This window comes from Chelonia mydas, chromosome 6 (assembly GCF_015237465.2).
Source record: "Chelonia mydas isolate rCheMyd1 chromosome 6, rCheMyd1.pri.v2, whole genome shotgun sequence".
Lineage (NCBI taxonomy): Eukaryota > Metazoa > Chordata > Testudines > Cheloniidae > Chelonia > Chelonia mydas.
Window position 1 is genome coordinate 27,213,454 of NC_051246.2, and position 21,400 is coordinate 27,234,853.

Consider the following 21,400-nt stretch of genomic DNA (forward strand, 5'->3'; position numbering starts at 1 on the left):
GTTATTTGAGTAATTATACAAATGATACTTAGCTTCCAATGATTCTTAATGGCTCTAGAGACTTTAAGATGGTTACACACTGATGGATATTTTCAGCTAAATACACTTAGTTCGTAATCATAGAGAAAAGATGCTTTTCCTGCTGTGGTTTGCCATGTTCCTCCTTTTTCCCCACACAGTAAGATCGTTGGGAGTCTTCAGAGCTCATGTGCTGCCTGCGGGGACTTCCACTTTCACTATACAGTGATATATAGATGCAGATATTTAAATTCTTTCTATGCTTTCATCTTAACATTGCAGCATTGGGCCACTTTTGATGACTGATGTTTGGCCCCTGCTCTGATTCTGTGCACCTGGCTGACAGATGCAGAACAGTGCCAAGTCATCCTGCAGTATTTTTTACAAGCTGGTTTAATGGATTTCTCAAAGAAGGTGGTCTTCTCAGGAGGGAAAAAATCTCTCATTCTTGCTTGATAGCCCCCCTTTTTTTTTTTTTTTTTTTTGGCTGAGAGCTGAAGAGCCTGCCACAAGTGAGTTTCCATAATCACTTGGGAATTGTATCCCATTGGTAAAACTTAAATGCTGGAATTCGTTAGAAAGAGGAAGAAGCAGGTGAGAATTCTGGAAACTGTCCTTCCCTTTCATGTGAAGGGGAAAGATTTGAAAATGGTCAGCTCTCTTTTTTAAAGAGCATTAAAAATTGATCCATGCGCTCCTTAGATTCTGCCCTGTGTTCCCAAACACAATTTCCAGTTTGAAAAAGCCAAGGTACATTTAAGGATCTACTTTACCTCTTCCCTTGTTTCTTTATAAACCACCAGTAGCCACTCTGTGGAAATAAGGCTAATTGAATTAGTAGTAGTGTGGATACTGAATGCATTTCCCATGAGATTTTATTCCAGCCATCTCTTCTGACCTCTGCATCAGGCACCTAAGATTGGGGGGAAGCTCAGTATATTACAGCTTCTTGCAAACCACTGTTTGTGATAAGGAACAGGGGCTGGGAGATGGGGCCTGCTGTGTTGTTCCCCGTATATGTGTGACCACTTGCTTTTTTAATATGGGGAGAAGTTGGAATAAGAGCAGAGAAATCAGCTTTTTTGGAAACAGACCTGATTGGGAACAGGTGGAGAGGAGAAGGTTTTAAGCAACTATCCTGAAATTCAGGTGAATGTTAAAGATCAACTTCCAACCACGACTGAGTGTTGAGGGGAACAAAAGGCCAGGTACTTTGGTGCCTAAAGATGCAGATAGGTGCCTAGTGTGATTTTCAAAAGACCTAGGCACCTAACTCCCACCTGCAGAGAAAGATTACATAAAAATAGTCCAGCAAAAGTGGAGCTCATGTACAAAGCAGGCCATACTCTGCTCTCATTTGCAATGGTGTAAGCCCAAAATAACACCAATGTCTGCAATGGAGTTAATGTGGGTTTACACTGGTGGAAGAGAATGCAAAGGTTGGGCCAGTTTGTTTTGTATAGATGGCAGTGATGGATGGGCTGCATTGAGATGCAAGGAATGAATTCCATGGAGAGTTTCTGCACTGGACACAAATTGTCAGAATGGAGCTTGTTGTATGTTAATTTAAACCTTCTTCCACTGCCATCAATTTTTTTTGTAATGTTATAATTTCTTTTTAAGAACGGATGGATGTGAAAACGTTTTGAATCTAAATTTATAATCTTATTCTTATATAATAGAGAGCGATACAATTGATAGACAGGGGCAGGGACTCGAATTTAGCTTTGTGTTCTCTGGAAGGCTGTTTATACTTACAGGACTAATATATATAATGTATGTGCACATACCTAATAGGGCTGGCAAATGATTTTTAAAAATCTCAATTAATCTCAAGATTAAAAAAAACTTGCAATTAATTGCAGTTTTAATTGCACTGTTAAATAATAATAGAAGACCAATTGAAATTGATTATAAATATTTTTGGATTTTTTTTCTACATTTTCAAATATATTGATTGCAATTACAACACAGAATACAAAGTGTACAGTGCTCACTTTATATGATTATTTTTATTACAAATATTTGCACTGTAAAAATGATAAACAAAAGAAATAGTATTTTTCAGTTCACCTTTAGAGTCTATAAGTCCAAGCATGAAGGGGCATATGAATATTTAGCTTTAATGGCACATAAATACCGGCTACAACCATGCCATGTGAACACCTATTCTCATTTTCAGGTGATATAAATAAGAAACGGGCAGCATTATCTCCCGTAAGGGTAAACAAACTTGTTTGTCTTAGTGATTGGCTGAACAAGAAGCAGGATTGAGTGGACTTATAGCCTCTAAAGTTTTACATTGTTTTGTTTCTGAGTGCAGTAATGTTAAAAAAAAATCTATATTTGTAAATTTCACTTTCCAACAAAGAGATTGCACTATAGTACCTGTATGTGGTGAATAGAAAAATACGGTTTCTTTTGTTTATCATTTTACTGTGCAAATATTTGTAATCAAAAATAATCATATAAAGTGAGCACTGTACACTTTGTATTCTGCATTGTAATTGAAATCAATATATTTGAAAATGTAGAAAAAAATCCAAAAATATTTATAATAAATTTAAATTGGTATTCTATTATTGTTTAACAGGGCTATTAAAACTGCTATTAATCGTGACTATTTTTGTTAATCTAGTTAATTGATTTTGCATTAATCATGTGCATTAACTGCGATTAATTGCTAACCCTAATACCTATATATGCTTGTATACACACACACACACACACATACACGCGTGCACACACATATATGGTACTCACAGTTGATAGGTCCAACTGTGAACAGAGATTTTTATATGTTAGTTGTTGGTTGAGTTGGTTCTCCAGTATAGTTTCCTCCTTCAGAAATTGTTCTTCTTCAAGACCACCTATCCTTCCAGTTGAGGAGAGTTGAAAACAGCTGCCTTTAGAGCTGGTCAACAATCTGGGTCAGTTGAACGTGGGAGCCACATGAAATGCTTTCTGCTATGAGGGACAGTTTTTGTCACTGCTTCTGTATTAACATTCTCTGCTGTTGAGAAGTTCCATTGCTGAGCTGTTCATGTGTTTGGTCTGCATGGCCTTTCAGGTCAGAGCCACTGGTTTTGGCCCAGTGCATATGTGTATTTTGATTGTTGTTATCTGCAGACAATTTTTGCAGAGGCCTTTGCTGGTGAGTGTAAGGGGATGTGATTCTGTATGGGTCACCTTGCTGGCAGGTGGAAGAGCAGGTTGTCCCATAGGATGGACTTCACCTGAATACATTAGGGCTGTTGATCCCAAAATTGGGAATCTCATCAGCAAGTAGGAGGGCTGGCGATCCCATAAGGGAGATCTCACTGGTGGACAGAACAGCAGGCGATCCCATAGGAGAGCTCACTGGTGGTTAAAAAGGTCTGTTATCCCATATGGGAACCCCATAAATTCTAGATTGAAGTGACACTGATCCTGTATAGACTTTATCAATGGCCAGAAAGGTCATTGCTTCCACAGGGTGACCTAATTGGTGGGCAAAGGCCGGGTGATCCCATAAGAGGAGCTGTTCTAGTGAACAGAAGAGTTGATGTTTCCTTAGAGAGGAGCTCTCCAGTGGGCAAAAGGTCCCCTAGGGGAAGTTCCTGAGAGGGCAGAAGAGACCCGTGATTTCAGATGCAAATCTCACTGGAGAGGTAAGGGGATGGCATCGTGGTGAAGATAGAAATGGTGGCTCAGCATCAAATAACCAGTCACCATAGTCCTGAGCTTTGGTTTCACTCGGACAGGCCTCTGATTTAAGGAAATAGTGTGTCCGAGGCACTGCAGATTTGACCTTTTTTGGTGCCTGGTAGAATTTTCTGCTCTTGAGAGTTATCCAGACAGTGGTTTTCCATATCTCTGGGGTCTTTACCTCGGGCACTGCAAATGGAACTATTCAGAGAGTAATTCTCACCACCAGTACTGGGCTTAGGATAACCGCTTTTGCCATGATCTGTTTAGTGTACACCGGCAGGAAGCAGTATCTGGCCATGCACAAATACTCATGACCCTGAAGTGGGTGGCATTGCATAGCTCCACTAACACGGGTTACGGGATCCTCTCTGTGTGAACATAATTTCTTAGAGGATGGGAGAGTTGAAAGGTGTGTCATGTAGTGAGAGGGTAAGGAAGAGCCATGTGCTTTTCCTGTGGAAAGCCTCCCTCCTGCTCCTCACCTCATGCCTCTGCATGCGGTGGCTGGTGTTCAATGGATGTTCCTTGCCCAGGGTTTCTGAGGGCCATCTCTCCCTGTTGTGTTCACTCAGGTCTCGGTCGATCAGCGGAGCTTCATCTGGTCTCTCCACCAGCCCCCTCAGCAGTCCAAGGGTAAGTGGCATTACTTCAGGATCTATGGGTACCATTCCCTCAGACAATCTCAGTGCTTTTTGGCTTCTATGCCTGTAGAGCTGTGGTTATTTGTGGGGTGTTTTATTTTTCCTTGGTTGGTTGTAAATTTGCTTGGAATTGGGGAGATATTGATTATAAATTCATGTGCAGCATCTCTTACCCTACACACGTTTCCTGTGCTACCTGAGGTGGTACAGGAGTCTCTCTATGGCCCTGTCCATCCTCAGCCTCGTAACCACATTTAGGACCAAACATGGCTGGGACATGTAACACCCCTTTGGGTTGTTTATAGCACGCTTTCAGCTAATACGGATGCTTGTAACAAAGTCACAGTGAAGCACCATACCATGTCACTTTAGTTCTGCTTAGTACAGAACCATGCTTGACTGACATGGGTCTAGCTAGAATGGGGATGTTACTGAATATGGTAGTAAGCACCCTGGTTTGGTGCTCTAGTGAGGAGTGGGCTTCGGGCGGGGAGAAATTATATGGATTTGAGGGCTGAAGAGAAATAAGAAATTAGCACATCACAAGACTGGGGTCTCTGAGGAAACACAGAGTACTCACTTCTGTCTCCTGTCTATCAGCCAAACCCTGAGGTCTTTACTAAGTATTTATCCAGTCCCTACTGAGGCAAAGGTCCCTTTCATTTCAGTGGCAGCTCACCTACCTAAGGATTGAGTACAACATTAGGGAATCATTCCCCAGGATCGGTGCACAGACTGTCCCCTCCTCACATGGGTCTTCCCTTCTTGTATCTGGGGTAGGGAGGAGAGCAGTGGAAGACAGCTCCCTCTATGACACCATCACCACCAGCCTGGGAGCCAGCTCGGGTCTGGATATCTATGCATGAATAGTGGAAAAGGGATGTGGGATGGCTTGGGGGGACTCACATCCTACCACAGCCCCCTGCAATATACAATAAACTTTCCACAAAGCTGTTGCAGTCGGAGTGCACAGAGGCCTCACTGTGGTGGGCAGCCTCTCTTGGAGTGGGGATGAGGATTCCGGGCGTGGCATCTGGCAAAGAGAGCTTTGTCAATGTAGCCCCATGCCCCGAGCTGCAGCAGAATGCTAGGGGCTCACTGAAAAGCTCATGGGGCTATGTCGATGTCTGGCCCAGAATGTTTCAGGGAACCTCACAGCCCTTGCTAAGCCCCACTCCCAGCAGTTGTTTCCATGAGACAGTGAGTGCACTCCCATCCTGTGTAAGCACTTAAGGATGTGTAGATAACTCCAACACCTCAAACATTTCAGATTGCTATTTCCCCTAAACAGTCAGGTGTAATTCATATTCTTAAAGGGACAGGGTCAAGTACAGGTTTCTAGCTTTGCAGACTTTCCAGCCTCACCATTGTTTCAACTATTTTCTTAAGAACATCCAATTTCCAAAACCTTTTCCCATCAATTTTTCTCCTGTTTTGTAACTGGCAGACATTTGATTTTGTTCCCCCATGTCTTTAATACACCAGGAACCAACAAGGCTCCATTTCATAAGGTTCCTATTCTGTGCACTGGCCTCTCTGATGTCAGCAGGACTGGCCAGAATTCTGAGAATAATATTAACTGCTGCTCCAGAATAAGTGGGAAAACGCACAAAAATAGCATTCAGTCCTGCAAACCCTAGTCATGCGAGTAATTCTTTCTCGTGAGCAATTGCACTGATGTCAGTGGGACTACTTGGGTGAGTAAGAACTCCTCACATGAGTAAGGGTAGCAGATCTGGTCCACAGTGACTGTTCTTTACAATTATTACTTAGGAGCAATTGATTAAATGCTTTTAAAAATCTATTTAGCAGCTAGGTGGCATTCTCAGAAGACCATAACCATTTTAAGGTGGTCAGATTTTGGTCTTAAAGGGACACTGTTGGGTTAAAAATCATATAGTTTAAAAAAAAGTGTCCTTACTTATGGTTCTAGTAGCACCTTAGGTTATGGAAAGGAAAAGTATTTTCAAAATCAAATGTTTTTCACTATTTACACTGCTTGGGCTCAGCACTGCACCATGCTGAATTCAAGGACAATTGAAAATGCTTGAAGCTCCCAAGATTAGGACCATGGTTTACTTTGTTGCACCTCTCTAACCTGTAGCAATGAGAAGACACCAGTCAATTTAATGGACCAAATTAGGCTCTTGGTTAAACTGGTGTAAATCTATTGAACTTAATGGTATTACTCCAGGCTTTTAGCGGTTTAACAGAGTGCAGAATGGCTTTATTTCTTGTAAGCTTGATTCTCGTGCTGTCATACATTGATTACGTGAGCTGTACAAATTGCAGGGGAATGCTTATAATTGTTACTTTTAAACCTGTTTTTGTTGGAATTAATTATAAATGGAGAATGATCTCTTCCTGATAGTGACCAGCATGAATTAGCCACATTCCTCATCTCTTTGACCTTCCATTCCTAAAGGTGATTTGGAATTCACCAAAAGAGACAGGTTGTCTTAATTTTAAAGTGTTTTACAAAACTTAATATTAATAGAAATATTTTAATGTATTGGTTTTCCTTTAATTTTCAGAGTCTGATCCAATGTCCATTGAAGTCCGTGGGAAACCTCCCCTTGAATTTAGAGGGCTTTGAATCAGACCCTCAGTGCAAACAGTTTTATTTGTTTGGCTTTAAACATTCCCCTGCATTTTTAAACATTGCAGCCTTGTGCTAGTACTTGAGAACCAGTCTGGTTTCCTTTCTGTGATTTGGGGATGCGATTGCTTTTACATCATATGTATGCACAATGAGGCTGGATTAGAGCCTTTAGAGGCTACAACAGTATAAATAATGAATATAATAAAATATATTTGTTATGGCCACAAATGAGCAAGCTGAGTGCAGGGCCAAGAATAAACAAAGAGTATAAATGGTGAATTTTTACAATTATTTCAGTGCTGGTAATGTGGGATGTTATTACTAGGGCTGTTGATTAATCACAGTTAACTCATGTGATTAACTCAAAAAAATTAATTGCAATTAAAAAAATTAATTGCAATTAATCACAGTTTTGATTGCACTGTTAAACAATAGAACACCAGTTGGTTGGTTTGGATGTTTTTCTACATTTTCAGATATATTGATTTCAATTACAACACAAAATACAAAGTGCACAGTGCTCACTTTGTATTATTATTTTTATTACAAATATTTGCACTGTAAACATGATAAACAAAAGAAATAGTATTTTTCAATTCACCTCATACAAGTACTGTAGTGCGATCTTTTCATCATGAACGTGCAACTTACAAATGTAGATTTTTTTTTTGTTACATAACTTCACTCAAAAACAAAACAATGTAAAACTTTAGAGCCTACAAGTTCACTCAGTCCTACTTCTTGTTCAGCCAATCATTAAGAGAAACAAGTTTGTTTACATTTACAGGAGATAATGCTGCCTGCTTCTTATTTACAAAGTGAGAACAGGTGTTCACATGGCATTTTTGTAGCCAGCATTGCAAAATATTTATGTGCCAGATATGCTAAACATTTGTATACCCCTTCATGCTTCAGCCACCATTCCAGAGGACATGCTTCCATGCTGATGATGCTCGTTAAAAAAAGAATCCGTTAATTAAATTTGTGACTGAACTCCCTGGGGGAGAATTGTATTTTACCTCTGTTTTACCCGCATTCTGCCATATATTTCATGTTACAGCAGTCTTGGATGATGGCCCAGCACATGTTGTTCATTTTAAGAACACTTTAACTGCAGATTTGACAAAATGCAAAGAATGTACCAATGTGAGATTTCTAAAGACAGCTACAGCACTCGACCCAAAGTTTAAGAATCCGAAACGCCTACCAAAATCTGAGAGGGACAAGGTATGGAGCATGCTTTCAGAAGTCTTAAAAGAGCAACACCCTGATGCAGATATTACAGAAACCGAACCACCAAAAAAGAAAATCAACCTTCAGCTGGTGGCATCTGACTCAGATGATGAAAATGAACATGCATCAGTCCATACGGCTTTCGATCGTTATTGAGCAGGACTCGTCATCAGCATGGATGCATATCTTCTGGAAAAGTGGTGGAAGCATGAAGGGACATATGAATCTTTCGTGCATCTGACACGTAAATATCTTGCAACACCAACTAGAACAGTGCCATGCAAATGCCTGTTCTCACGGTCAGGTAACATTGCAAACAAGAAGCAGGCAGCATTATCTCCTGCAAATGTAAACAAACTTGTTTGTCTTAGCTATCAGCTGAACAGGAAGTAGGACTGAGTGGACTTGTAGGCTCTAAAGTTTTACATTGTTTTATTTTTGAATGCAGTTATTTTTTGTACATAATTCTACATTTGTAAGTTCAACTTTCATGATAAAGAGATTGCACAGCAGTACTTGTATGAGATTAATTGAAAAATACTATTTCTTTTGTTTTTTACAGTACAAATATTTGTAATAAAAAATAAATATAAAGTGAGCACTGTACACTTTGTATTCTGTGTTGTAATTGAAATCAATATATTTTAAAATGTACAAAACAGCCACAAAGATTTAAATAAATGGTATTTGATTATTGTTTAACAGTGTGATTAATTGCGATTAATATTTTTAATCGCTTGACAGCCCTAGTTATTACCAATATGTAAGGTAATTCATTTTGTTTTTAAAATGTGGTTTTTATCCTGCCAATATCCCTTTAAAAGGATTTTACTCCCTGAGTGTGTGTATTACCCTGTTAACTGAACTCATCTGAACTACCTTTCCCAGACAGCCCCTGTAACTAATGTGTGAAGGTTTTTTTCTTTTAACAACAACAACAAAAAAAGTCCTATCACCTTGTTTTTCTCTCTCAATGGTGCATTATGAGTAGTTGTTTTTTTCCTTAAACTACATAGTCACTTCCATCATCCACAGAATGTGATACTGGGACTTTGTAGCAAATACTGAGCAGTGAATTTCTGAACAGCAGACTCAGGGTGTCATCAGACTGTCTTTTCAATGCTGATTGGGAAATCTCCTTCTTTCCCTGTCATGTAGCCCTGCTGGGACCCTCAGGGAGTCTCTGTGTAGCTATCTGTTTGCAAACCCCAAACTGACCCGGGTTCAGGGTTACCCCTGGTGTTTTGTGTTCAGGACTGTCCCAGCTAATGCTGAGTGGGTGATGTCACTCTGGAAGGCCAGGGGAGGAAGGTGGATGAAATGGTACTGCTCTCCCTCTTCTCTTTCTTTCCCTAATGGGTGACTGGAGCCTGTGTGTGAGTTTTGTAGATTTAGGGGAGGAGGGGGCGCTCTGAATGGTGTGTGCAGTAACCTGTGTGGCTCTCCCACCACCCCACGTGCACCAGACACTTGTTTTGAATTGCATCTCTCTGCTGTGTTTGATCAGGGGCGCTTTGAGCTGAAAAAAACCAAGCGTCAGTTTCTGTGTGGCTTGAATGGCTCTCACTACCCCTTCTTCGCCTCCCTTCAGCATTGTGCTTTTTTCATCGTGGGGCAAGCCGAACAATGCCGGGGATGTGGCATCTTTCTCCTTTTTTCCCCCCTCGGTTATTTTGGATTTTTTTTTCCCCCTTCTTCCCTTGTGTTCCTTTTCTCCCTGTGGTTTTCCCTTTGCTGACACGTGGTTGGTTAATATGAAAAAGCCTGTTATGACACTGTTGTTCTTGCTGCTGGCGCCGCGGCTGCTGCTGCTGTTGATTATGCTGCGTTCCCAGCTAACTGCATGTCTTTTTGTTTTTTGTTTGTTTGTTTTTTGTTCTTGTTTCTTTGCAAACCCTCCCACCTGCCCTCCCCTTCACCTCCATCGCTCGTGTCTCCTTGTGACACATGATGCATCTTTGTGACTCGAATGGGTTTATTCTGACTTTCCTTTCTCTGCTCGCCCGCTGTGTGCGTGTCTCACTGTTCTCGATATGCATGGACACTCTGTGTCTGTCCTGTAGCCTATCAGAAAGTTTTTCATCCCCCCTCAGACTCCTGACCTCCCTTTCTCCCCCCGACCCCAAGTCTCCTTGGACCCTGATGCTTGTAGGAACGCCTCCAGGCCTGGACATGTTCTCCAACCAAAGCCAACTCTTCAGTCCAACCCAAAGACGCAGACTTTGCCATCCAAGAACAAATTGGCCGAAAAACCGCTCCAGTCTACCAAATCCAACCCGCTCCCTGCCAGCAATGCCAACGCCCCCTCTTCCCAGAATCCCCCTGTGCAGAATGCTCAGGGCCGCCCACCCACTGCTGGCTTTAGCCCCCAGCTGGCCATTCCTACAGTGCAGGCCAACCCTATGTCTCCTGTTAGATTACTCCCTTCTAGTACTGACCCAAGCACCAAATCTATCCCCATCATACAGGTCACCCCTCACCCCTCTCCAAGGGGAAGTCCCCTCCCTACCCCCAAGGGGACACCCGTCCATACGCCAAAGGAGAGCCCAGCAGGCACACCCAACCCAACACCACCATCCAGCCCCAGCATTGGAGGAATGCCCTGGAGGACACGGCTTAACTCAATCAAGAACAGCTTCCTGGGGTCTCCTCGGTTCCATCGCCGGAAATTGCAAGGTGAGTCCGTTCTCCAGATGAATGTGGATGTCCAAATTGGGGCAAGTATTCAGCAAGGAACTGGCAGCTCAGACTGACTCAGCAAATCTCATTTGTGGAGAAGTGACTATCAGTGTTGGTGCGAGTGAGGGAGTTAATGCAAGGCCAAGACAAGTGTGGACAGGCTCTGTGCTAACTTCCACAGCACAGCTCTGCTGCTGCACCTCAATCCTGGGCTGCAGCACCTCTGGCTATTCCAATCCCGAATCCCCACGCAGCACCGCCTGCTCTCCCTGTCTAGTAGCCCCCTGGCAGCTCTGCCAGTGCACCTCAATCATGACCTTGCAGTATCTCCTGCTACTTCACTCCTGCACCTACCCACCTTTAGTCTTGCTCTGCAGCACTCTTGCTATTCCAGGCCTGTCCCTGTCCCAAGCAGAGATGGTCAGTTGGTAGGAATAGAATGAGATTGTCCTTCTGCAGTGTAGCTTGTTTGTATAATCCTGTTTAATTCTTTCTTTTCTTTTTCTCCTGAGTGTAATTGGTGTAAACTATCCCTTAATGTAATCAATACTATCAGACCTGTTTGGGATGTTACAGTTTTTACAGACCCTGGAATTCTAAGATGGACAAAGTTATTTGCTTCAAGATTTGGGTAGCTTTTTCCTCTTTGGCAAAGGGCACCTGAAGTCACATACATAACCCCGAAGGCTGTCAGAATCAAGCCAATTCCTTATGGTTTTACACTCAACGTATTGGGGTCCGTCCTGTGGGGAAAGGAGAATAGCTAACATGCTAATGGAAGATCTAGAATATATGCCCTGGTTATCAGAGACTGATAATCTGAGATGGCCAGGGAAGAACTGAGAATTGTGACGGTGATGCAGGGATCCTTCTCAGGGGAAAAGTTGATCAGCTAGTTTTATTTTTGCCTCAGGCACCACCGTCTTCCGCGAACTGGAGCCCACTGGATTCTGTGCAAGGTGCTAACACAGCTGGACTGATGTAGCAGCATGCCAACATCTCATTTGCACTTTGAAGAGTCTGCAGGGATTCCCTGTGTATTTTCAGTGGCTATGGGGATTCTTTAGATGAAAGGCACTGTGCAAAATATGAATGTTAACTGATTCTCATTTATTTGTTAATAAGAAAAAAGAGTAGAAAGTGATTCAGACACACCACAATGATAAGCTCAGTGTAAGGGCCTGATCCAAAGCATGTTGAAGCCAGTGGGAGACTTTCCATTGACTTCAGTGGGCTTTCGATCAGGCCCTGAAAGCATCGATACTTTAGAATAGAGTAGTCACAATGATCTAGAAACACAAGATCAATATTTAGACATCAGGACTGGCTGGTGGTTTTTAGGAGATTAAGCATGGGGCGAGCAAGGGGGTATGGTGCAAGCATTATTTCACTGGTATAGAAGGAGGAAGAGGAAGCTCTCTTTATTTACCATTTCCTTTTTCTTGCTCCCTCTTTTTGTGTGTGTGCGCATACAGTACCTACACCAGAGGAGATGTCCAATTTAACCCCGGAATCTTCCCCAGAGTAAGTAATTCACTATGACACTACTTATCTTGCCACTTTATGGTTTCCTTCCTGTGCTAATGGTGCTAATGGTGTGCTAATGGTGGTCACAGTCCATTCCTGGTCCAGAAAGGCTCTAGCAAATGGTCTAGATATTTGAAAGGGATCTTCCACTGGGGTCCATGGGCCCAATCCATAAGAACATAAGAATAGCCAAAGCAGGTCAGACCAAAGGTCCATCAAGCCCAGTATCCTATCCTCTGACAGTGGCCTAAAGGGAATGAACAGAACAAGTTTTCATCAAGTGATCCATGCCCTGTCACCCAGTCTCAGCTTCTGGAAAACAGAGGCTAGGGACACCATTCCTGCCCATCCTGGCTAATAGACATTGATGGACCTATCTTCCATTAATCTATCTAGCTCCCTTTTGAACCCCGTTATAGTATTGGCCTTCACAACACCCTCTGGCAAGGAGTTCCAGAGGTTGACAGTGTGTTGAGTGAAAAAATACTTTCTTGTCTTTGTTTTAAACCAGCTACCTGTTAATTTCATTTGGTGGTCCCTTGTTCTTGTATTATGAGAAGGAGTAAATAACACTTCCTTATTTACTTTCTCTACACCACTCATGATTGTACAGACCTCTATCATATCCCCCTTTAGTCGCCTCTTTTCCAAGCTGAAAAGTCCCCATCTTATTAATCTCTCCTCATACAGAAGCCGTTCTGTACCCCTAATCATGTTTGTTGCCCTTTTCTGAACCTTTTCCAATTCCAATATATCTTTTTTGAGATGGGGCGACCACATCTGCCCGCAGTATTCAAGATGCGGGCATACCATGGATTTATAGAGAGGCAACATGATATTTTCTGTCCTATTATCTATCCCTTTCTTGATGATTCCCAACATTCTGTTTGCTTTTTTCCCCCCAATGCCCAGTGAAGTCAGTGCAAGTCAACACGTGTGGCTAAGGCTCCTCACCTTTTTTGGAGTGCTGAGCTTATCAGCGTTGAAACCCCAGCCTGCTCTCTCTCTTCCTGTGTTTCTCCAGCAAATCGTTCTCTGGGAGGAAGGGATTGTAATTGACCCTCGCAATGCAGTCACAGCACTTCTACTTAGTATAGCACAGTTTGTGTCCCAGGGATAGGGAGTGAAGAGTAATTCCTGGAGCAATTCGGAGAAGTCACTGCCTGTGACAGTGAATGCAGTGTTAGTTCCCGAGAGCAGCACCAGGAGCTGCAGGGGCTATTTAATATTCATCATGCATATTCCTAAAAATCAGTTTACAATTAAACAATTCCATTGCACAAATGTGCGTCACTGCATGGTGTGCTTGGAAGACCCAGCTAAAGAGCAGGGCTCCAAACACTTCCTAATATGAGTAACAGATGCCAAATGAGTCCTTTTTATTTTCACAGTTTGTGTTTGTGCACCCTATGCCCATAGAATTTCCCTGCCAACTGAGGCGATTTAGCCCTCTGTCAAGAAATGTGTGTGAAATATTCATGAGTCCTTGATGAAGATTTGGGGTCCAAAGATCTCTAATTAGAGCTAGGGGCATTGCCTTAACACTTTTACTAGTGCCAGGGCATCGTATTGTGAAAGCTGGGCAGTCCATTTCCAAAGCTGCACCAGCAGGGTGGGTGGGGAATGGTCAGGGGGGCGGGACGGGGAATACGAGTGAAAAAAGAGGGAGAGGTCCAAGAGGAAAAATAGAACATGTTGTGTATTTAAAGCATGGGGTGTTTACTGCTAGGGGGGACTTAGGGAAACTTCATAAAGAGAACAGGTTCACACTGAAGAAATAAATGAAACACTCATGTCAAATGGTCTTAAGGGTATTAAAGCTGAAAAAGTCTGTGAGTGAAATCTTTTTCTTTCTTTCTTTCTTTCTTTCTTTCTTTCTTTCTTTTTCTTTTTCTTTTGTGTGCCTGTGGAAGCTCCTGCCATTTCTACTTCACACTGTCCCTTTAAGAGCCGGTGTGGTGAGGTAGAGTCTGTCATTTGAGGCAGTTTGGATGCAAGTCAAGTCCTAAGGCCCTCTCTCCCTTTTCTGTATAATTGCTGAATTAATGAGTTCAATTGGGTTGCACCCTGCAGGAAACATAATAAAACTCGTAAAAAAATAATGAACTAGATTTTATTTTAACCATAGATGTCTTGTTTCTCAGTGCCCACTTCCACATATTTTGGGTCTTGTTTTTGTTTTCCCCATAAGAAAAAAGACATCTTCATCAATAACTCTATTGACTTCATGTACTGAGTGATAAACATGTATTTCCTTTCTCTGTTATGGCATCTTTTAATGACTCTCATTCATTCAACAGTCCCGATGATTGGCTAATATACCATCACATGTCTAGGTAATGCTTGTTTTTCTCTGATGGAGAAGTCCTAGTTAATTTATTAGTAATGAACCCTAAAGGGATCTATCCTCAGCTGGTGTATTACACCAGAGCCCCAATTCAGCAAGGCACTTAAGCATGCATGTAACCTTCAGCATGTGAGTAGTGTCATTGGTATCAATGGAGCTAATCATATGCCTAAAGCAGTGCTTGTGTTTAAGTGTCTTGCTGAATCAGGGTCCAAATAAGGTTGCCAGTAGGGTTCTAGACAAATTACTGTAGAAACCTATCTCTCTTTAACAGAGACTGAGATTCTTTCTTTCTTAACCAGCAGGGATAGAATTCTCGATTAAATTTTGTATGATCATTCAAAAAGGGCAATGGAAAGTGTATCAATATCTATTAAATCCTACCAAACTATTCCATATGGGATATAGATTGTTCTGTCCTCCAGTGACATCCCCTCCTTTCTTACTGCCCCCTTAAACACACCTTCCTTTCTCATCCATGTCTGCCAATAACAGCTAATTGACTTCTAGCTGTTCCTTACAAGGAGGATGTCTTTACTGCTACACATCTCCAGAAAGACCTATAGAAATTCAGAGCTATGAAATTAGGCAACATGGGGGCAGCTAGAATTCAGTATAAACCAGGGCAGACTCATTAATGCACCATAGAAGGAACAGTTGAACTAGACATATGCACGGATGGAGTTGGGTCTTGAGAGATGTGGGTTCAATTCCCTCCTCTTCCCTGTGTGACCTTGGACAACTCACTTAATCTTTTTATGCTTCAGTGCCTCCATCTGTACGGTGGGGATAAGCATATTCTCCTCCTCCCACCTTTGGTGTGTCTTGTGTATTTAGGGCAAGATGGTGACTTAGACTCAGATACTTGTGCAGGGGAGGGAGGGGAAGTAAGAGTCTGTTTTTCACCCTTGACTGGCCACAGAGCAAGGGGGAAGGCAGGCGGGAAGTGTGCCTCTGAGACGTGAAGAGCACCAGTTGTCATTTTAAATGTGCCTGGAAGGAAGGGGATAGTCCTACTCTGGAGATTAGTAGGAGCTCTCCATGTGCCCTCTTCTGAACATATCAGAGGACGAGGCAGTAGACCACATGTGTCATGCTTCTCCCAGAATTTCCAAGTCTGTGTTTCAGTTTAAAAAAAGAGTTATTGCCCTCTGAAACAGTGCCCACTACACACAGAGTCTAAACCTTGGCCTCTCCCATCACCTAGAGAGGGCTTTCCACGTATGTGAGGGCTCCGAAGACCAACTGCAGTGGGGAAGCTAGGCCTCTCACCACCTGCTGGGCAAACAGCTCCTGATAGGTTTTAGAAGAAAGAAATAGTGAAAGGGTCTATAGCATGTGGGTCCATCGCAAGAGAGCTGAGAGGGAGAGTTTGGTGGGTTTGTTACTGAGAGACCGGGCAGAGAAGCAAATTAGAAACAATTAGGGAAGAGGTGAAAGCTCCAGCCCTTGTTATTTAACATAAGAATGGACATAACACTGGAAAATCTACTGTAAACTGGAGAACTAACCCTGCAGTAAGGCCAAGGGGATGGACTAGAAAGATGACCCTGGGATGTTAGGTCTTTTCCATCTTAAACTTCTACTGCTCTTCAAGCAACAAAAGTACATGGCTCAGTTTTCACACATGAGCATCCGTTTGGTTAGTTTTACTCTGCAACTGAAGATCTCATGTGCTTCCCCAGAGGAGTCCCTCTGCCTCCAGCCCCACTTTGAGAAGGAGACAGGCAGAGAGGTGAGAGGACTGTCAGTGCCAGTCACTTTTGTACTGCAGGGAGGAAGGGGAATCTGGACTCCCAATGCCAGCTTTTGGGCCTGATTCTGGGAGATTCTAAGCATCTCCTTCAAGGTGCTGAGAGCCCTTGACTCTTAAGAACTTCAGTTGGATTTCAGACCTTAAAGTGCGGTTCTACCCTGAAAAATGATGAAGTACAAAGGGCAGCTTTTTACTTGGCAGGTCTGTTCCGTGGTTATTTGCAGAGACAGATCTGCTGAGTTGGCGGAGAGAAGTCAGTTTGTACTGGTTTCTGATCCTGTGAGCTCTGCAGAGCCAACATAGTGACAGGGGAATCAGCTGGAGTCTATTCCATCTTGTGCACCACCAACAAAATTGTTTACTGAATTCCAGTCAGTTACAGGCAGTAAGGTGTCGGAGGTGTCATTGAGGTCTTAAACTGGCCTAGTGCAAAGTCTTTATTCCTGGTGAGAATTCATGAGAAGGAAAGAACTCAGCTGGACCCTGAGATCTCAGGCTGAGTTTGCAGGGTTAATGGCAAAAAGCCTTGTTATTGTATCTATAAAGGGAGCCCTTTTATCTGTAGTCACTGAGAGACCAGTAAATATAGGGACCCACAGGGTGATTTTTTTTTTAATGATTAATGTACATAGACGAGCCACATTTAAATATTTACACTTTGGCCCACCCTAGAAGTGATGGATACAAGCCTAGGACAACCAGACAGTTTAAATGGATAACCCAGGTGCAAACAGCTAATGAGCAAAAGGCCCTTAACATGCAGGGAGTGGTTGCCCCAGCTTTCCAGGGGGGCCTACAAAGGTGTTCTGTCATTGTGAGGCACATGAGCTCATTAGTATGTAATTTCCTTTCATACTCTAACCCTAGCTTCTTAACGACCCATTTAAATGAGAGGCCCTTTCTCTTTACTGCTCTCTGTGGTAATCTTTGGCTCACTGACTTAGTTACAGCTGCCTATGAATATTTTAGGGAGTTATGGTTTTCCAACCCACTTTTCCTGAGGAGGGTGATTTACCAAACTGCAAGTGAATCCTTTTGCACTCTGCTCTTGGTCAGCTGGGGCAGATGGAAACAGAAGCTGATTAACACTGAGCTGTCTTCCAGTTCTGATCTTTCCTCTGTGTGGATTAAATGGTCAATAAAAAGACAGTGCTGTGATGCATGGAGCAATCCAGTCGTCAGGGCTGAGTCCAGCTGATTTCAAGACTTTGTTCTCCATCCCAGATGTCGAGACTCCAAATGAGTTTTCCAGGGTGTTCCTCTCTCTCCTTAACCCGAGTCTGGCTCCAGGCAGCCTAGATCTAACCAGTTCTGTTTACCCAGTGAAGCAGATGTTTAGCCAGGTGCCTATTGCTGAGCTGTATTAGTCCCTTCTCCAGATGGCTCTTTACCAGAAAGACCTAAGGTTAGAGAAACTCTTCTCCTGTTATGTTGTGGAGCATTCTCCCAAGAGAAGTTGTGGAAGTCCATTGCTTGGCGCACTGCAAACCAGACTTGACATGGTCACTATAAAATATTCCGCAGGCAATAATCCTGCAGTGGCAGGAAGATGGACTGGGTGGCCTAGCGGGTCTTTTAATCTCTAACCTCTATAGACAATCCATCCCTGGTGTAATTTGACTGGTTTCAATGGAGTTTCCTCTGAGATTAATTTGACTCAAGAATTCTATAGCTGTGTCATATGACTGAAGCGATCTTCCCCCTCCACCACACTTTCTACAGGGGCTACCTACTACTCTCAAGCCCTGGCTAACCCCGCATTGATGTAAATGACCCTGCTTTTCTTCTGTAGTCCTTTTACTTTATTAGTGAAACCTCTGGAGTGGAAATACACATTTGATGCTGCTGTCAGTGTGAAAACAACAAAGTAATTTCATTTATGGTGGAATCAGCATTCAGTGCTTGAGAAAATAGCAGGTATTGGCCACCGTCTGTTAAAACCAAGAATGGTGGTTTGTGTACTTTGATATCTCCCCCTTGATACTTGGTGAAATTCACCCCGGGCAGAAGGCCAGCACAAGGGCCATGCATTCCTTAGATTCCCTAAGTGGGAGTTAAGTAATATATAGGCCTTGTGCTAGCCCTCTGCACAGGGGTGAATTTCACCCACTGACATGGCAACTTGGAGGGTGACTGAGACACCCAGAACAATGTGGGTGTAATAAATAGTGTCACCCCAGGAGGAGATTTTCAGGTTAGGAGCTTCACAGCTTTTAGAAAACCTCAAGTGGGCTGGAACTGACCTGGAATGACTTCCAGAAAAATCCAGAGTATCAGTGTCACCAGCACCCACCATGATGCCAGAAGACACAGGAAGAGCCTTGCAGGGGATCTCTGAGATCTGTATGCAGATTTTATATGCACTGTATAAAATGTCATATTGATCAGTGTATTTGGTTAGAACTGCGACAGCGGCTCCTCGCTTTCCATTGCTGATCACACGTGCTGCTGTAATAAAACCACATGGTCCACAGTCTAGTGTTTGATTGAGTTACATCACATCACCTGTTGTAGCAGCATCACAGTGTGATGAAAGCCTATCATCCTTGTGTCGTAGGCATGTTTGTCCAAATGCCAGGTGTCTAAGAGATGCTTTTCTGTTCTAAACCTACTCCTTCTTTCTTTTTTCTTCGTGTCAGGCTTGCCAAAAAATCCTGGTTCGGTAACTTTATCAACCTGGAGAAAGAAGAACAGATCTTTGTGGTCATTAAAGATAAACCACTAAGCTCCATCAAGGCTGACATTGTGCACGCTTTCCTTTCGGTAAGTAAATCTGGCCCGTGCTATAGACTCATCTCACTATTCAATTCCAAGGACATCCTAAGTCCACATATTCTTGGGCAGGGCCCCCACATCCTGGAATTCCTCCCCAGTACCAAATTTCCCCATGGGACTTGCAAAGCGCTAAAATGAAAGAGTCTTCCATGGACCTGCTGATGCTTGGGGTTTAAATGCAGTCAGAGCCTGACGTGCTGCTGCGGTGCCTAGAAAGTCAATTCCCTTAATCGACTGTTCCATTAGATTTATGGCACATTATTTTTCCCTTCTCCTTCTGGGGATCCTCAGGGTGCTCCCTCCATCCCTTGCACCAGATGGGGAAATCGGTCTCACATCAGACTTTCTAGTCTTAATTTTAAATCTCCCCTGTACTTTGCACACATAGAAAGCTCACTTTCTCCTACGGCTGAAACATCCATGGTTGGGGATGGTGTCTGTCTGCAGCTTAAAGTCTCCACACCTGGGATCTTGGGATTAGTGGGGGAGGGGGCATCTCTTCTTCCCAGGCACAGAAGCCCTATTCTCTCCCACCCATAAGTACAAATGAAGAAAATGTAAATGAGAGTGAAGCTGATTTGAGAGATGTTTTTGTTCTAAGGAGTTAGGTACATTTTTTAAAATTTGAGATGCGGATAGGGCTTAGTTTATTTTATATGTTTTGCTGTATGACATTGTTTTTCTGCAGAAAGGCACTAATTTTCGATCTCTATGATATACCTGCTGTAATGAATTCCATTCCATAGAGCAGTCAAGACCCCTGAACTTCTTTGCACACAGCACAGACCTGTAAGAATGGGCTATAACAAAATAGTCTGCATCACCCACTGTAAATGATCACACATTTATTTAAACTATGCCTCTCCCTTACATGAAGTCCATGAATTCAGCTCCACATATGGGACTGGTATATTGGCTTTTAGTGCCAAGAAGTCACTGTGAATACCCCAGCTGCTCTCTCTCACAGCTAGCTTCCTAATTAAAGATAATGCAGCAAGCTGCTGAATGAATCCCTAGGGACAGATTTTCAGAACACCATTCCTATTTAGACACCCAGATAACTGGCCAGCTTGCTAAGATTTTTAGCATGTTGAATGCTGAGCCTATTTGGAATTCTGGCCCTGACTGTCAATGCTGGGCACCTGAAAACCTTGCCCTGAACAGTTTAGAAACTCTGGCTCCAAGTGGAAGATCTTAGGAGTACCCTAGAGGTCACTCAGAGGTCTGTTTCCTACTAATAGGAGGTGGGGGGTAGTTAGGTTTTTCACAGGTAAACAGTCCCTGTAGAGATCCCAGGTTCTGGTCCTGTTTATCTGTCTAGGTCAGCTATCGAGTATCCCTTTTCCTGGTCTCTCTTTGGTATCCAGCTTTGAATTTTCTACCCCCACTTGATATCATTTCTCACTGAGCTGTGAGGATCTACTGGAACTGATGCTTGGGAGGACCCACTATGCTCAGTTGTACAGCAGGGGGAGTTCCTAAGTATGTCAAGTACCTTCACCAGTATGCACTCTTTAAACCTGGCTTGATCCGCAAAGTACTGTGCATTCCTGTGAGGTGCTGAGTGCCTCAACTCCCACTGATTTTACAAGAGTGCACAGCTCATTGCAAGGTGGAGCCCATAGGCCGCAAAGCTTTCTCTCTCCGATGGCTGGGAAGTCCAAGCGAGAGAGAGAGAAAGAGTGGTCTTCTTAAATAGAGCTTTTGCCCTCTGACGATATCATCCCCTACTGCCACCCTGTTTCAGATTCCCAGCCTCAGTCACAGCGTCATCTCACAGACAAGTTTCCGAGCAGAGTACAAGTCCACAGGGGGTCCCGCTGTCTTCCAGAAGCCAGTGAAGTTCCAGGTGGACATAACATACACAGAAGGGGGCGAGGCACAGAAGGAGAATGGGATCTACTCAGTCACTTTCACGCTCTTATCAGGTAACCAAGCAGTGGCTGCAGCCTGTGGGCAGGGGAGCATTCACCCTGCCAGTGGGGAGGTCAGAGCATGAGGGCAGACATGGGAGCAGAGAAGATGAAAGCCTAGAAATCAGGAAGAGAGGAAGAACTTGGGAAGGGAAGAGGAATGACAGTTTAGACCTCCCGCGGTTTGGCAGTGATGGGCATGCTGGGAGAGACAGGGAA

At 43.2% G+C, this 21,400-nt stretch overlaps 1 protein-coding gene across 19 annotated transcripts in view; it reads left to right on the forward strand.

Moving 5' to 3' along the window:
* Positions 1-21,400, forward strand: part of BRSK2 (BR serine/threonine kinase 2) — a 427,587-nt gene that overhangs the window by 385,157 nt on the left and 21,030 nt on the right. For 17 of the 19 annotated variants that reach the window (XM_043548952.1, XM_043548954.1, XM_043548956.1 and 14 more), the window contains 5 exons: positions 4,281-4,341; positions 10,653-10,860; positions 12,339-12,387; positions 19,133-19,256; positions 21,016-21,196. In XM_043548952.1, coding sequence (XP_043404887.1) covers positions 4,281-4,341; positions 10,653-10,860; positions 12,339-12,387; positions 19,133-19,256; positions 21,016-21,196 — 623 coding nt within the window. Of the gene's footprint in view, positions 1-4,280; positions 4,342-10,247; positions 10,861-12,338; positions 12,388-19,132; positions 19,257-21,015; positions 21,197-21,400 lie in introns of all 19 variants that reach the window. The other 2 variants (XM_043548957.1, XM_043548958.1) reach the window with 1 other exon arrangement.